This window comes from Manacus vitellinus, unplaced genomic scaffold (assembly GCF_001715985.3).
Source record: "Manacus vitellinus isolate BGI_N305 unplaced genomic scaffold, ASM171598v3 scaffold_39_pilon, whole genome shotgun sequence".
Classification (NCBI taxonomy): Eukaryota; Metazoa; Chordata; class Aves; order Passeriformes; family Pipridae; genus Manacus; species Manacus vitellinus.
In genome coordinates, this window is record NW_021940534.1 from 2,639,501 (window position 1) to 2,657,517 (window position 18,017).

At 40.4% G+C, this 18,017-nt stretch overlaps 1 protein-coding gene across 1 annotated transcript in view; it reads left to right on the forward strand.

Moving 5' to 3' along the window:
- Positions 1–923: 923 nt before the first annotated feature.
- The window catches only part of KIF13A (kinesin family member 13A), a 107,632-nt gene continuing 90,538 nt past the window's right edge, over positions 924–18,017 (forward strand). The window contains exon 1 of the mRNA XM_018077650.3: positions 924–1,009. Coding sequence (XP_017933139.3) covers positions 951–1,009 — 59 coding nt within the window. The 5' untranslated portion in view covers positions 924–950. The remainder of the gene's footprint in view (positions 1,010–18,017) is intronic.

Sequence of the window (18,017 nt, forward strand, 5' to 3'; positions counted from 1 at the left end):
CGGTGGCTCTCGGGCAGGGGGTGAGGGCACAGTCCTGACAGCAGCATCCCCACTCCCGCCAGCGTGCCAACCTCTCTCGCGCAAAGAGCGCAATCCCGCCGCGCCGTGCTCACTGGGCAAGGCAGCGCCTGTCGCCGAGATGGAGGGGGGGGGAAGTCCTCCCCAACGTCCCCCCGCGCCGAAGGCGCTCGGCTGTTCCCGTCGCTTTCCGGCGCCGCCGCCACCGCCTTTCCCCGCCCTCTCGCCGCCTGCCTGGGCGCCCGCACTCCCGGCGGCGCGGCGGGAGGAGGAGGCGGCGGAAGATGGCGGTGGGGATTGGCAGGGAGGCGGCCGGCAGCAGCAGCAGCTCTGTCGAACGACCCGTGGGCAGCCAGCGCCAGCGCCGGTGCGGCCGCGGCTGCAGCAAGGAGGCGGCTGGGGCTCGCGCCGACCACCGCCCCTCCCTCGGCGCCGGCTCCCTCCTCCTCCTCCTCCTGCTCCTCCTCCTCGCTCCTCCTCTTCTACCTGCTCCCTCCCTCTCATCGCCTTCCCCGCCTGCCCCGGCCCTCCGCCCTCTTGCCCCGCCGCGGCGATGGACGGTGGGCGCTCCGCCGTGTCGGCTGCCCTGCCGCCGGCGCTGAGCGGGGCCGGCGCGCCGCCGCTCCCGGGACGCGGGGAAGATGTCGGAATCACCAACGGTGAAAGTTCGTCAGGGTCGCCCATAACAATGAGAGGGTAAAGCGGAGTCTTGGGGCGCACGCGGGGTGCGGGGAGGGGCCGTCCCCGCTGCGTTCTCCCCCAGGCTGGCGGAGGGACTGAGCCCCCGCCGTTCCGCTCGCTCCGAGGGGGACCGCGGCGGGGGGCCAGCTGCCCCGCGTGCCGGGAGAAGCGGGGTACGCTCGCCCTGGGTACAGCCCCCCTCCCCGTGTCGCCTTGCAGAGCTGGACCTGAATACCAAGTGCATCGTGGAGATGGAAGGGAACCAGACTGTGCTTCACCCTCCGCCTTCCAACACCAAGCAGGGAGAAAGGTAAAAGCCCGAGTCGCCGTGCCCCGAGTGAAAACCAAGCCCCAGCTCCTCCGCCTCGCCCTCGCAGACGCCTCGCCCGGCTTTGTCAGGGCAGCGGCGGGGTCCCGGGGGTCTTCGCTCGTGCTTCGGTTTGCGGTGGGTGGGGAGGAGCGGGCGAGGGGCGAGCGCTGGCCAGGGTCGCTGCCTTGGGCTTGCATCCCTGTGAAGGAGGGATCTGTTCTTTACCTGGCTTCCTGGCGGGGTCGGACGTACCCAATGTGGAGACAGAAGATCCCTGTTGGCCTCCCAGGTTTAGAAGTTGATTCTTGATTGATTGCTCAAAAAATAAACTGTTGAGTAGGTAAGGACTTAGACTGTGTGTGCTGTTTTCAGAAATTTTCCTTGAGTGCAGGCTACCACCAACTTGATGTAACCTTTGGGGGAGCAAGAAGCAGAATCTGATTTTTATGCTAGTGATGGACTTTTTTTTTAATAGGTTTGTTTACTAGGTTTTAATGTATTTGCATTTAAAAAGGCTGTAATTGCTAGATCCTTTATTAATTCAGTGTTGTTCTGTGAAGTAGCCTATGAGAATATGCTAAAATAATTTTGAAATCTGGCATTTAGCTGTGATGCCCCAGTGAAGAATACCCTTGGAAATAATCCAAAATACCAATGCACTAGACTGTAAAAATAGATCAGAACAGGAAAAGATTTCTTTCCTTTGAGGGAGTGTGGGGAAAGACAGGGAGGTGCGAGGGGAATAGTTACGTTGTATGCTTGTGTGTTCAGTTACATTGTATTCTTATCTGTTCGGTTACCTGTTGACTGCTCAACTTAAGTTGGTTGGTTAAATGTATTTAATGCCAAGGAGTGTGAAATCATATAGAGATTTTAAATCTAGCACGTTCCTACCACTTAAGTTTTTTTAAGAATATTTTTGATTCAGTTCATGGTAGTTATGAAGAAACGGTAGTGTGAGAATATTCTTTTTTTCAAAGGCAGTGTTTTATAAAAGCAGGAAGCTTTTATAGCTTTCCAGCAGAAGAGGTTGAGACCTCTATTCTTACATGTTCAAGGTGGGAAGGTGCTTCTCACATTAAACCATGTCCTAGAATATGGCTGTAATCACACCAGTTTGTTTTAAATCCAGCTTGCATTGTCTACAGGAACATCATTGTGGTTAAAGTGCTGGCCTGGGTCTTGAAAGTTCTGTGCTTGTTTCCTACCCCTCTCAAAGATCTTTGTGTAATCATCTATAAGTCATGCTGTCTCTGTGGGTCTTAGCATCCCATCTGTGAAATGGAAATCTTGGTTTTTTTATTAAAAACGATTCTGTTTTAGAAAGTATGGAGGTTTTTTTCAATCAACAGGAGTTGAATAAACACTACTATAATAAGAATGACATTAACTCTTCAAAGTGAGTGGATTTGACAGGTATGAAACACGAAATACACACAGAGTGTACAAAGCAAGAACAGAATTAAGATTTAAAAATCACTGTTTCAATAGGCTTGAGAGACTAAGAGCCAGGTGGTTTAATGAAGAGCCTTGAATTTGTCAATTTTGCTTGTTATGCACATCGACCTGCAGTAAGACTATTCAGTGACTCTGTCTTTTGAGAGCTTCTGTGTCTTGTGTTTGTCAGGCTTTACTATCTATAATGTATGTAGATTCTCTTGGTTGGAACTGGCTTCTGTTTCTACGTCAGTATCCTTCTGGATGAGCAGTGATGCTTATGTGCAACCCCACTGACGGCAGCTGTGTTGGCAAGTAATAGGTGTCCTGCTTGCAGCACAGTATGAGGCTAGAATTTGGCTGGCTGTTAACTTGTGTTTGAGACAACTGCCAGATTTATTGGAAGTAACAGTCAGAAACACTGATTGGAAGTAACTCTCACTAATGCAAACATATAGTTTGGGTGCCTGCTTAAATGGCAGATGTTGTACGTAACCTGTTGAGATGCCTAATGGACTTTTTAGTGCCTTGTGAAAATCCTTACGCTTTCTTCAGTCTGAAACTGCTGATTTCTATTTTTTTTACTCAAGATAAATAGTTTAATTTCTCATGAAGAGAGATGAATTCTGTTCTTCTATGTGTACCCACCATAAAATGTCTGTATAAACTGGCTCTGAATTGCTGAGTAGCTGCTGCTTGCACTTGGATTGATGCCTTGGCAGGGTTAGGGATGTCAAATGGATTTTTGGTTTTCTTTGTGTAGCTTGTTTTTATATAGCTTAACTGGATTTTTCTTTCAGAGCAACCATGTCATTGCAAATATGATTTAATTTGTTAGGGTGATTAATTGGTCTTTCCTTACTCTATGTATTGTTTTAATATTCTGTTTAATCTTACCTTTCCCTTTTTAGGTTTTATCTTTTTATATGGAAATTTCCCTTTTCTACATGAATGGAAGTACAAGTTTGTGTTGCACTTTGGAATAAGAATAAGTAGCCTTCTAAAGCAAATTTGGTTTCCAGGGCTGCTTTTTTTAATTCAGCTGAAGCCAAGAGACTGTAGGGTGTGGAGAGTAGAATTCAGGACCGTGCTCTTTATTTGCTTTGTTCTCTCAGTTAAAATTTAAAAGGTAATGACAGAATTTTCTAAAGTAAGATTAAGTAACTCTTTAATAATAATAAGATTATAAAATTTGCTCTTGGAAGAACATCCAAAGTTAGGAGAATCAGATTTTACTAGCTTTGCTGATGCTGTAAGGAATTCTTGAATTAAATTTAAGTTCAGTTGCATGATAATAATTAGTCTCTAGGCATTATGAAGAATAGTTCTAAAGGATTTTAGATTGGCAAGTAATGCTAGTTTTACAAGTGGTGTAAAAAGCCTAAAATCCCAGACAGTGCTGTCATTTGTCCAACTTTCATTATTGTATTAGGGGTAAAGTTGTAACCATAAATTAGAACAGGGTTCTGACTGCATCTTCTTACTGCTAGACCACACAGCATCCACACCGTAACAACCACTGCTACAAAATAGCAATTGTTATTAGATACAAGTGTTCTGTCTTTTTATAAGCAGCAGGCCTGCTGTTGCCCACAGGCACATGACTTCCAGCGTTCTAAACTAACGGAGGAGGAAAACCAGAACATAGTAAAACTGAACAGTCTGTGTCTGAAAGACACAGGAAAATCTTTATCAGCTGAAGTTATAGGAGGCAGAGTTCAGAAAGGAACGGTTTTCATTAGCTGCTATCAGGTATAATCTCCGGTGCTGGCAAAGGTTTTGGAAGTTCGTAGTTGAACTTCATACCTTTAACCCTTGTTTTACTGTTATTGGTAGCAGTAGTTTCCTTTATACCTGCTGAAGTGTGCTTGTGTGTTGCTTTAGTTCCCTCTCCCATCTCTAAGCCGTTTCCTCCCCAAAACTAATATAAGACTTCCATTTCTTCCCCCCAAAAAATTCCTGGGAACCCTCTGTTTTTTTTTTTCCTGTCTTCGCCTGGGAATCTGAGTTTCCTTTCTCAAAGTACACTCTTCCCAAAAAAAAAACCTGTTCTTACTTATAGTCTTTTAGAAATGGGTATTATGTTTCTAAGCCAACTGTATACTTGGCAATAAGGTGCAGTGTTAAAATGTAACTATGAGATAATTCGAGTATGGAGTCACAGTCAATCTTGCAAAATATTTCAGTAACTTTTTACGATGGAAATTTCACATCTCTATGTCTATGAAAGATCTCACTTTACATTAAGGATGGTATTTTTTTTAGTAGGACAAATGAGGCCTTGCTGGGTTCCTCCTCTGTTTTTGATTGTTAAAATATGTTTTCCTCCTTTGCTTTCCTTCTTTCTTTCCTTTCAGCTATGCTTTTTAATGCATAGGATCTGAAAAGTTTTATTTTAGTTCCCTGACAACAGTTCTTCGTGACATGATTTTTCCTTTAGTAAGCAAAATATTTGTCTTGACAGAAATAAACAAGGAACTATGGAGACAGTAGAACTGAAGTGCTATTTCATCTGTAGTTTTAACTGAAACACAAATTCATCTACTGGGCAATTTATTCCATTAGAGCTCAGTAGCCTGGTGCATATTTTGCCTTATTGAAAAATTCAGTGCAGAAAACAAGAAAGAAGTCCTCAGATTGTAGAGCTGAACTTCAAATCTCCACTTTTCTCTGAAAGTATCTTTCTTGGCTGTCTTAACTCTTTAAAAAAACCCTAACATGTTGTGACTTGCTTGTTCTGTCCTCTTCCATCCTCATCTTGATAAGACAAGTAGCACCAAGGCCCAATCCTCATTAAGTAAAACTCTTCCTATAGTTCTAAATTACTAAAGATTACAGAATATATGGGGGCTTTTTGTGTGTGTGTGTGTGTGTGTGTGTGTGTGTGTGTGTGTGTGTGTGTGTGTAAGCTCTTTAATAAAATAAATAGCTAGGAACACATGTGTCTGTGTGTGTCTATCTAGTTTTTGTAGGTCATAACACTTTCAAAGATTAATATCTGAAGCACAGATTTCATCCCTAGGCAGCTTGTCCTAGAACTCTTGTTTCCAGAAAACAGCTGTTGCTCCCCCTGCTTTGGAGAAAACATGACTTTGGATGGTCTTTAGTACGTAGTCCTTCCTGTGGTATTTTGTCATTTTTGATACGTTGCTTTGAGTAGCATCAAGGATGAGAGAAGAGCGCTGTTGGAGGGCGAGGTTATGTGTTTCTGTTAATGGTAACTTTTTCAAACTGAAACTTCTAGAAGCTGAAACAGGACAGCTGATAATTTTCTCCATATCTGAAGGAATGATCGACAAAATCATGTATTTGAAGTGTATACCTCAAATTATCACCTGTGTGAGGTGGATCATAAAATAATAGAAGGCAATGACTTTTATCTTTGCAGGAAATTGTAAAAGTAATCTGACTTTGACCTCTCTAACTTTCCTGTTAGACATCGATGTTCAGGATGTGAACTGTTAGCTTTGAACCTTTGCGGAAGAAATGTATTTGAATTACGAAATGCATGGTTGGAAAATGTCATTTTGGGAGCTATTTTTGCACTGCTTTAATCCATTCATGCCTCAGATGGGATAGTAGATGCAGTTCCTTGAAATGGCTGTTCTGAAATTCCGTGTAATTTGAAACAAAATGAGACAGAAACTTGTAATCCAAAATACTGTGTGGCATGGCTCTTGGTTCTTCCTAAGGTGGCCTGAACTGTGAGTAAATGCAACATCCATTATTTTACCATGTTTATGAAGTCCAGACAGCTGTTAGGACCTTGTGCTTTGGTCCGTAAATGTCATGGCTGGAGGAAACTACCTTTTGAGGCTGTTGGGATTGTGGGTAAGCAGCCGTTTTTAGCTGGCAAAATTTCAGAACAAAAATAGATAAAGTGATTGGGGAGAAGGAAAACTGTGCTTGGTATGACCATGTTTAGGCAATCGTTGCTTTGTAGCCATTCTCTGCTTTTGGACTACTGAGTGTTATGTTCAAATATTTCTGTGTAGAACACAGTGGAACGAGGTTCAGCTTCAAACTTGTCCAGTTTCTCTGTTTTACAGTTTTAGGAGTGCCTTCATTGTGGGATATGAAAATATGAGTAAAAAGATTAGGCCTTTAGACATGTTTAGCTTCTGTGTTTAGAAGGGGCAGGTATGCATGCACTTGTGTCTTTCTGCAACCAGAGGTGTTTTTGAGGTCTGGATTACTAGTCAATACACATTGAATATGTTGTCTATTGAAATGAATTATGAATTTAAAAAAATTACAGCTCTCTTAAAATGTGGAGGGATTTTTATCCTTTTTTGGGGGGATGGTAGCACTAAAGGCAAAATTTTATTTTCACATCCTTTCCTCTTTAGATACAGCTTTCTTGTTTTGAAAACAAGATTCTTTGCTCTGTTGTGCATCTAGTATGTTTATTAAATGTGCGTATGGTAAGATTCCGGACTTAGATTCGCTGTAATTTAATGGTTAACAAATTTACAGTTAAATGATGCCTATAAACATGTGATCGAGGTGTGGATTAGATTCAAAATACTTCAGGAAGTGCTTAGGAAGTCCCTGTTCTGCAGAACTTGAGCTCGGAGAGGAGCAGCACACACCAGGTGCCCTTCCATGCAGGTCTGAGTACGGCGCAGAGCTGGGGTGTGAATCTTGGCACAAAGTTTCGGGGGCAAAGCAAATCCCTTTTTGGTCTGGTCGGGCCTTCAGTGCAGCATGTGCAAGCAGGCATCTGCTGCTCAGGGATTCAACATGGTGGTACTTCTAGTAATAAGATTAGAGCTAAATCTTTAAATTGGCGAACGCGCTTGTTGCTATTGTGTTTGAGACATTATCAGATTTGAGCATTCCCCTATAGCTGGGTGCAGACTGAGCAGCACCAGTGGTAGCTGCCTCTGGCTGTGGTGCCAGTGTCTCTTGCATGGGTAGACTGTCCTTGGTGGGAAAGTTGTGCAGTGCCTTTTCTTATTTGGCCTCTCCTGGGCATGGTTTGAATCTATTAATGGAAACAATTACTGCCTGCTGTAGCAAAATGCCTACTGCTGCAGCAGGGCTGCACAGATGCTGTTGCTTAACTGAGTAACTTCTCTGATTGCTTGATTCCTTGTATTTTGTGAGGATGTCTGGTACTGATGGCAGCGTGGAGAAGGCTCTTTAAGGAAGTGTGAAAATGTTGGCTGGAGACAGTGAGTGCAGCCTACAAAGACATGGTCCCTGCGTTGCAATGATGTGCACCACAGGACTCAAGTATCGAGTTAACTTGTGACCCAAAGCAGCTAATTAACTAAAACAGTTGCCCCATCACCCGGAAATAATGTTACTGTGTCTTTTTACAAGAGACCATAAAAGGGATATAAGTTTTTCTAGTTAGTGTCTGACTTTCATATGTTCATATGAAATTGGTCATCAGAGTTTGAGGTTTGATGGAGCATGGGTTGATTGTGTGTGCCTTTATGGTCCTTCTGTGTGAAGCATGAGATGAGTGTTCACGGCAGGGTGATGGAGGTAAGTTAACAATTTAGAGTACGAAGGTCGATCAGACAAATGCATTGCTGACAGGAACTGAAAATCAATGACTTGAGCTCAAGATATCCATGTTGATGAAAAGTAGGAGTTAAATAAACTGTTTTCTATGCCAGGGGAGGGTGTCCTTTTGTGTAATTTCACGTTTGGGGTGAAAAGTGAATCAATGCCTTCTTGTGCTTGGTTAGTGTTATCCTCTGCAGTTCTGGCTTTTATTTTTGATAGTTACCTTTTAATCTAAAAGTAATAATTAAAAAACCCAACCCTCAACCATCAAAACATCTACAAATTCCTAACCATATCCTGAACTAATATATTCTTTAGTCATCAGCCGCACCCTTCATTTGACATTTTGTTACATCCTAAATAGAGACATCCTCAAGCGTGTACATGCTTACCAAATATTCCTACATCATTTTTGGATAATGTGAAATTAGTGGCTTGTAAGGTGTAACTTTTTCACTAGGAGTTAATCTGAATGTTCTGTCTCATTTTACATAGATCACTATAGGGAAATCCGTACTTTAACAGACCCTCATGAAGTCCTTAGTGTCTTATTGTCCTGTAGTGGCTTATTTGCTATTTAAGAAGTGTTATAACTCAGGGCAGAAATTTACACCACAACTACTGTTTTGACAGATAACCATGAATATATTTTGGTATTTAGTAGTGTTACAGGACTTATTCTGGGGTACATCAGTCAGCACAGCAGCAGAAAGGTGTGTCTGAAGCATTGCTGGGTGCTTGTGGTAATGAGTGGTCATGATGGTGCTGGATATGGGTGCAAAGAGGCTCACAGTGCACTAGCAACAGGTTAAGTGCTTATGACCTACTTGTTAGATGCTAGCCCTGACCAAGCCTGTGCTGCTGCCTCTTCACATTTAGTAACAGCACAGATAGCAGGCTAGTAGTGACTGACTGGGATTCGTGGTGTCACTGCCTCTTCTTTTTGCAGTGTATGTATACTCCAAGAATTTTAAGCATTTCATAAACATGAATCAAAGCAGCTGCTGTGGCTGGAATGGCATGCTTATCTCTGCACGTGTTTATGAAGATACTGTTCCATATGTTTAAAAAAGTGCCAGGGTGCATTGTGAACTGTAAACTTTGTATAAAGTAACTTGATGCTTTGTTTTAAAAACACATTTCTGAAAATGTCAACACTTGAATATTTTTTCTGAATTTTTTTTATATTAGAGAATACTTTAGACTTACAAACACAATGAAAAAATACACATGATATCTTGTTTGTTGAGCTTACATTTTCTTAGTTTTTTTCCAGTCTCTTTTTAAGCATAAATGTCAATCCCAAGTAAATAGTGTACAACAGCCTCTAGGCAAGATTAAATTTTCTTTTAGTTTAAGGCTTCAAAATTCTGAATCTGTCACTTGAGATACTGCAATAATTTTACTAGTGTTAAATGCAAGTATATGGAGCTGTCTGTTTTGCTTAATATTTCTTGTATGATGACAAGGAACAGCAGACCTTAGATAAAAACTGTAGTATTTGATACTTCTTCGCATGTGGTTTCTACTTTCTATCTGTCTTCGTGATTAAAATCATGTCTAGTGTAGCTAGATGGCCTTTCACAAACTTGATTCTTCAGAGTTGGAGGAAGAGGGATCGTGTGAGGTGGAAGGGGAAATTTATCTGCAAAACAAATTGATTTGTACCATTACTGGCACTGGCTTCAATGTAATTTTTAAAACTTCAAAGTCCTTATTTTTGTTGAATATTTACTTTACATTCAGTTTTACTTTGTGATTCAAAAGCCAAGGCTTGTTTTACAGTTGATGAGCTTTTGCTAAAGATAAGTCAACAGAGCATTCCAGTGGAGGCACAGAGCTGGTGGAAGTTTTCTACTGGCAAAGCTGCTTTATGGCTGTGAATGAGCAACATCCTGGTCTGCTCTGGAAAGTTTCTCTGTCAGCATCTATCAATGTGAGTTTTTTAGATTTGCGATGTGATGTGAGTCTGCAGTGCTCCAGACTTGTTTTGGCTCAGTAGTGCCACCTCCCTGAATGTTGCAAGTCTTAGTATTTTGATGGGTTTTGATATTTTTTCCTTCCTGTCATACCCTGTTGTCATTCTCTATTTTGAGATATTTCAAAATTTCTTTTAGATTTCAAATATGTTTTCAGAGAATTTCATCTAATGAAACCAGACTGAGATAGAAATTGGCCATTTGGTAAATTAAAGAAATGTTCATATATTCACTCTATGTAGCTGAAGATCTTAATACATGATTTATGTATCCTCTGGAAGCTTAGCAACAAGGAGTTGAGTTTGAGTATGTTTTTTTAAGAGAACTTCAAAGTTATGTAAGGGGGTAAAAGCATAATGCATTTACAGAGCTCCTACACTTGGCTTTTGTACTGTATTGAGATAAATATATGGTTCTGAAAGTTTTGCTAGAAGTGTATCATGAAACATCATCCCACCACTCAGGTTTTGCTGTTTCGGAGCTTCTTACATAGCAGATATGCTGTCCTGAAACAAACTGTCTGGAAGGCAATCTGGTACTTTCCACAGTGCCTATTACATTTAAAAAGAAGGAACTTTTGAGTAGTTCTTATTCTTCTGGTGTAAATCTAATCCTTGTACCTGCCTTTTTGATTGGAGTGCCCTTGAGAAATGCTGCTTCAGTATCTGAGAAGACAGTGACACAGAAGGAAACACAAAAGGTGTCTCGTTAATGGATTTGCTGCTGACAGGGTAGAATATCGGGAAAGGATACTTGGGGACCAGGACAATGAAAGGCAAAAGAAAGGTGCAGAAATGGTTGTCTAACAGCGTGACGAAACTCATTGGAGAGTACACATTGGAGAAAATCAAACCAACCAATCAACAACCTCTCCCCTCCGCCAAAAAAAAAAAAAACAAACCACACCAAACAAAAAACCCCCCCACAACTGGCATTCTCTGGGATGGTACTAATCTTAATGGGTGTTCTGATTCAGATCCAAGTTGAAAACAAAAAGGAAAATCAGTTATTGTAAACAGACCATTGAACACTGGATAACTTGCTATGTAGCTTCCTTGTCAAGAGCTTCCAAGTCCTTAGAAGATTCATTGTTTGAGGTGTTATAACATTGTAGCTGAGTTCATGTATAGTTATAACCCATATTTTAACCCTGAATTTTTACTGTGTATTACATTCAGTGTCATGAATGAGAATCTTTGTAAGGCTGTGAAATAATCTAATTGGAAACAACTTGTATGCCCATCAAAAGGATGATGAAAGTCTCTTTCAAGATGAAGCATTTAAGTGTTCTCCTAAGGTCCCTTCCAATGGAACAGTGTCTTGATTTTTAAAAATAAATTTAGTAGATGTTCTGTCTCTCTCAGCATCCTGGTTCCGTGATTGGATTCCTCCTTGCTGTCAGAATTGCTGGGTACTGAAGGAGGAGGTTGTCTGACTTCGCCATGGTGAAAGTTAGAAGTTAGCTCTTGCCAGTTCTATTTTCAAGTGCTCTGCAGTGCATAGTGGGTGTAGAGCCTGAGTAGTGAGCTTGGATAGACATCAGTCTAATCCCTCCTCCCTTGTTTACTCTTTGGAGCAGGCTGCATCCTCTCAAATAGTTTTTGAAGTTTCAGTTTTGCAGATGTGAATGGGGCAATGGAAAACGTTTTGTCAGAAATGCTAAGGATATGCAAGCTTTGTGTCCTTAATGCCATTTACAATCACAGGCAGAAGCTTTGTGTATGCTCCAAGGAACACACTGTACCTCCATTTGGAATTTCAGCATGGCCTCTTGCAACTTTGAGCTAGTTTAAACACAGAAATGCAGATTCACATTGTTGGGCAGGCTAAATGCCTTTAGTGTTTTGCAATGCATGTGTGTTTTCTGAGTTATGGTTCCTCTGGTGCGTGGTATGACCTGTATTATTGGTTGCTATTTCAGAATTTCTTACCTGAATAAGGTAGAAATTCATGGCTTGTGTGCAAGATCAATCAAATAGACTTTGAAAATACTTTTGTACTCACGTGACCAAGGTGTAAAATGAGTTTTACTAAAATCTCTCCAAGCCAAAGTGATCTTAATCTGCCATCCTTTGTCAAGGAGGGTGTTGTAGGATGACTTCTGGAGGATCTCACAGTTCAAATGTTTATGTTTTTCTCAAGGTATCTGCGTCTTCATGATGGTTCAGAAAAGACAGAGACAAGGGAGTCACACAGTGACCTCTTGCCTACTTTGCTGAGATGAAAAAGGGAAGGTAAATACTGTATCTTTGAGGACTTTGAAATGGGATTGCAGAACTGAATTTCAAATTTTGAGGAGTTTTTCATCAGTAGCATGTACAAAGGGAGGAAAATAGAAAATATGAATGATGACAAGGAGTTGTCATGTAGGAAAAGAAGAAACTAAAATTAGCTCATTTCCTCAGTTTCCAGAAACATTTAGGAGTGATAGCAGTCTGACAGTCTGTTGACTGGCAGCTGTAAGGAGCAATATCAGAGTTCAGTGAGCTCAAGGTGAGTATTTGGTTTGACTGGGAAACTTGCATGTTTTTTCCAAATAATGGTGGAGAAGTTTTGTAGTTGAAATACTTTTATAATTATCATTCTGCTCTGCATCCAAAATAGAAGACAAGTTATACATTCCCTGCAGAACATTTTCTCTAAACAGAAGGAGCAAAGAGTGCTATGTGTTGGTGTCCTTTGTTTTTTGTCTGTTTGGATGTTTTTGTAGTTTTTCTCTGTTAATCTACTGTTAATCTAACAGTGTTTGAAATGGGATGCTGCAGCTTCTCTTGTAGCAGATATTTTAGTCATGCTCTTTAACTTTCATGTCTCAGTTTGCAGATCCAGTAGATGTAAATAAATTAAACTGGTGTGGGATTACTAATCAAACAACATGACTTTCAGTCATTTTTTGAGTAGAATGTCTACTAAGTAAAAAAGGAAACAGTTGATTCCTTATTACATTGAAAATTGAGAATTGAGTGTTCCTCTGACTTATTTAAAATATTAGTGATAATGGTCAAAGTGGGAAAGCTACACTGAAGAATCAATGTGATTAACTTTTTAAACAATTTTGAACTTAATTCTGTATTTGTCAATCTTGAATTGAAAGCAATATTGCTCTTCACCTACTTTGCTCCTTCACATTCTTTTCCTAGCGTTACTAACTCAAAACTGCTGATCTCCATAGTATTTGCCTGCTTAGATCCCTAGCTAACGTAATGCTTATCATAGCTCGGAACCTCTCTGTCCTTTCATATGACTTTTTCAGGGTGTTTCAAACTGAACTACTTTCTTCTTCCTTAGTATATGGCTTCTCATTCTCTTCTAAGGATTTTTGTCAACTTTTTGAGAGGCCACATGTAATTCTGCTTTATTTCTCCTTGCTTGTTTTGTGTAACTCAATTCACTATGCAAGCAGACCTCTAGGTAGATCATTTAGGCTGTGGGTTATTTATGACAGAGATAATTAGCTGAGTTGCAGCTCCTGAAACAGAAGAATTGCGGCTCGGTGTCGTGGAGGTTTAGCTGATAAGCTTTGTGGGGCCTCACCTCCTCCCATACAGAGTCAGATCAGGAGACTCAATGCTGGACTCCCACAGCCTGGTTGCACAGTGCAAACACTGAGTGTCTGGCAAGGTATCATTAGCCTGTGCTTCCCATGCTGTACCTGGTTCGTGGCAGTCCTTGGAAATGTGAGGAGGTGGCGATGATGGAGTCAAGAGCATTGCCAGGGATAAGAAAGGACAAATAGTGATTGGGTGTGAGCCTCCACTATTGTTCTAATAGTTCAAATCCAGTGCAGGGTGAGCACATGTTCAGGTAATGAGGCAAAGCTGATCAGGTTCTCCTAAACCTCAAGAGTCTGAGGACCAGCTGTACAGAGATACTGTGACATCAGTTAGTTGTTGATTTGATGTTTGGGAATATCTGCAACATGCTTCTGAGTGTGCTTTCTGTTATCTGGGATTTTCTGTTGTCCAGAGTGTTTCAGTCTGCTCCCATCGTGAGTTGTAGAGCTGACTGCAGATCACAATGCGGAGGGTACTAAATGGAACTATAAAACTGTGTTTTAAATAGCATTTGAAGTATTCCATTACATATTACAAAGTAGTTGAAATACTTTTTTGAAGAGTGGGGTAAAACTCCCAGTTTGATTTAAACACACTTATTGGTCTTACTGATTGAGTGGAATGTTAAATTTAAGACATGGTTATTTGCAGTACCAGGGAGAAAGCAATCATCAGGAAAGAATATGTTTTTCACTGTTCTCTCTGTGGAAGAGACTTTCCATTGTGTAACTGCAGTACAGCATCACTTTTGCACACTTCATATCCCAGTGGAGAAACCCAGAACTCCCTTCTCAACAGCCTCTGAATAGATGCCAGCATGGGCCACAGACTCTACTTCATTCTCTGTCTTAGCATGCAGGGAGCTGGGCCCAGTAGCCAGGGCTGATTTATCAGCATGCAGGCTCTTTAAACAGACACAGCTAATCTGAGTACTAAACCTTGTAATTTCTGTGCAAGCATATCCATAGATAAAGTTGATGCCTCTCTCTATTCTCAAGTTTAACTTTTTCTTCATCTGCCTTTCATTCTCCTGACCTTCTTCCCGCATTCTCCTATGCTCTTTAAAGATACCATTTAAAGTGTTATCTCCGGTAATGATGGTGTTTCAGAATAAAGAGATGAAATGCTGTTAGCAACTCCCAGCAGCACTCTGCTGCTTGTTCTAAATTGGAAGCTTTGATTACATTTAATCATGTGCAGTTGGTATGGTTGTGTGTGTTGCTTGTGTTTCTGCTCTTTTGTCTGCTTTCCGAGTCTCACTCCTCTGAGTTACTTCCCTGTAGTAAGTAGTCACAGTGGTTGGTGTTTTTATCCTATTATTAACTGCTTTGTGTTTATCTTTCTGTGTGATAGTTTCTAAATATCATTCTCCTGTTCTGAAACTTGTCAGGGCTGGCAGCTTGATTTCATTGTAAGCTGTTTTCTAATTCAGAGTTTGGGGGGTTTCTGTTTGGTTGTTTTGTTGTTGTTTTCATGTGTTTTTCCTTTTTTGTTGTTGCTTGTTTGTTTTGGTTATTGTTGTTTTGGTTTTTTTCTGTTTTCCGCTATTGCAATAAGACAAATCTTATAAGGGAATAACTTTTTCTCATAGTGCAGCTCCACTTAGTATGCTGCTGCTGAATAAAAAGGCCTCAGTGAATTTCTGCAGGGTGGTACAGATTCCCACGTTCTCCAACTCTCCCTCTCTTAACCTGGAGTGCTCCTTTGCTCACTGGATCTCTGCTGGGGCTGTGCACTCGCTTGGTACCTAATCAGGTGCCTTCCACCACATGAAAGTGTCCATGCACCTTCTCTATTTTTAGACATTGGCTCGTCTCTTTGCCACTTTTTTACTTTGTTTTACGCCTGGGCTAATAAAAATCTGGCTGGACTCAGTGTCTGGGGTTTTTCTCTGCACAATAAACCTGCAACATTCTCACAGGTAATGGCAGTGGGAAGATATTCCAAACTAATTCTACCCTTCAGTGTAGTAATACTATTCCATTCTTTGTAAACAAACGTTCATAAAAAAAAAGAACCTGTGTCTGCAGTCTGAGATCACAGCTCAAAAAACATTTTGAGGGGATAACACTGTTAGCTGCAAGCCAGTGAGTTGAAAAAGATTCCAGTAGGAGTTAAAGAAGAATAAACAATTTTTTAAGAAAGAATGATTATCGTATCTTTAAAATATTTGAGCTGTATGTAGACTTTGGGCTATTTGAGTAAAATTCCATTGAGAATGCTGCATGCTCTTTGAACATATGTTTTTAAAAGTCAGACTGTACATAGAGAGAAACTCATTGTTTAAGGAAAAAACTATATTCTGACAGCAGTATGCTGTGCAGGCTGCTAGTCAGAGTTCAGGATGTCTCCACTTGTGTATTTTGTAAAGATTCTTATGTGAGGATGTCTGCTGTCAATAAATGTGAAAGTTACATGTTGTAGGAAGTCAGTTTGGGAGGGTGATTATGATGACTGGCACTCTTTGACTAAACTGTCTCAAGAATTAGGTAGCAAAGTTGTTTAGTTGGTCAGTATGGCCTTTAAACTGTGGTAAGTCCTGAAAAGATACAAAATCAAATTTTTGTTAATGGAATTTTAGAGGCTAGATTCTTCATCTCCTTATTTCCTCTTGTCAGCTACCTGTGTCAGTGTTGTCCATCACTGTGTCTCTTGGAGCTTAACACCAGTTGCTGTGTTGGAAAGGAGTAGATGTATCAATCTTTCTTGTAGTGGCTTAGAATATGGGAACAGTAATTTTGCCACCCAAGTCAGCATGTTTATTTTTTGTAACAAAGACTGAAAAAGTTTAAACACTTATTTTCAGAGTTGATAATTTTACAGGTCAATAACCAAAAAGAAGAGTCTAGAGATTTTAATAAGCGAATGTAGTAGTAAGTTACAGATCTCGGTAGGTCATATAAAAATTTTGATTTAAAAAGATTGTAAAAACAGCGCATTTCTAGTTTTAGTTCCAAGGTTTTTTACATGATACCTGATGTAGTATTTTTAAAGTAGACATCAAATACCTCCTGTTTTCTGTCCCTTTGTTATAATTGCTGTTTCTGAGAACTTAATTCCCTAGGACCTCATAGGCAGGTGAAGAATAATCAGTTCTGAGCATGTTCTTGCTGTCAGAAGGTTATTTTTCATCATGTTCCCTATTTCCTTGAACAAAGTGTTCCAGCTGTCTTCATTCAGTAAAGATACCATCAATTACAAGTAATTAACGGGTCAAATCAGATTATGATCTGTGGGTTTTCTTTTTGAGAGGTAAGATGATTAAAATGTCTATTGTAATCTAATAATTCTGCATATGGCAGATCCAACCTGAAGTTCTGTTTCTGTTTCTTCTTCTGAAGAAAAATGTATTGTGGATGCTATTTCATATTGAACATTACAGTTTAAAAGGTCAAGATATGAATGAGTGCTGGAATTCAAAAAGCTGATGAGAGGTCAGATTACTTTGGTGTAGTAGCTAAATCTCTCCCATACATGTTCTTACTTATAGCTTTCTGAAATGAAATGCTGCATAAATTAGGACTGAAAGTTTCAGGGGTTTTCTGCAGAAGAGTGAGTGTTACTGCAGACAACTGACTTAGACTGGATGAACAACTGACTTGAACTCAAGAGTGTGATCAGGCACATCAGGTGTGGTGACATCAGAAGTTACTACCCTTCAGCTGTTTAATGCTGTGCCCTGAGAATTAGTGCCAGTGTTACACAGTTCTCTTGACAAAGACATTCTTTGTAGAATTTCAGTTAATTTTTTTCAGTTGTGATACTTAAGTTTTAAATAATGATATTAAAAAGTAGATATTTTAGTATTGCTAAATGTAGATTAATGTCTTCACAGATATATTATACCAGAAACAGAAGGTTTCTTAATGTACTAAAGACTAATAGCTAAAAGCTCAAGTCCAGTGATGGGTGGGAGGGCACAAGTGCACAATTACTTAATTACTGGAAGAAACTGCTAAAGGAAAGAAAGAATATATCTGCTAACTTGGGGAAACAAGATAGGTCTTTCCTTTTGCCTTCAACTGCCTTGTGCTTCTCCTGTTTCTGGATTGTATGGTGGGTGAGACAAGTCAGCCTCCTTTCTGAAAGGTGGAAGACTTTGACCTTCTGCTGCTTGGACAAAGCTGGGATGATGGTTACCATCTTCTGAGTTTCTGCTATCACAGAAAATGTCTTTTGTCTTCAAAGCCTGCAGTAGGAACTACACCTGCAACATTTTCTTCTTTTAATACTGTGTCTCAGGTGCTGGTGTGTGTGGGGGTATTGACCAATCAGGAGAAGTATAGTAAGAAAATTAAAAAAGTGAGCAGTTTCATCTGAGTTACAGTATGGGATTTCATAGGTTTGATGGGAAGTATGTGATAACACATTTTGGGAATCATCAAATATAAGATGGTTAATTAACCTTTTTTCATTGTCCAAGTCTATCAGCTAGTATCACCTTCTTTTAACAGTAGCTTTTTCTTTGGTATTTGTCTGCCCTGTGTATTTGGGCTTAGCAGTTTATTAAAGATAAGA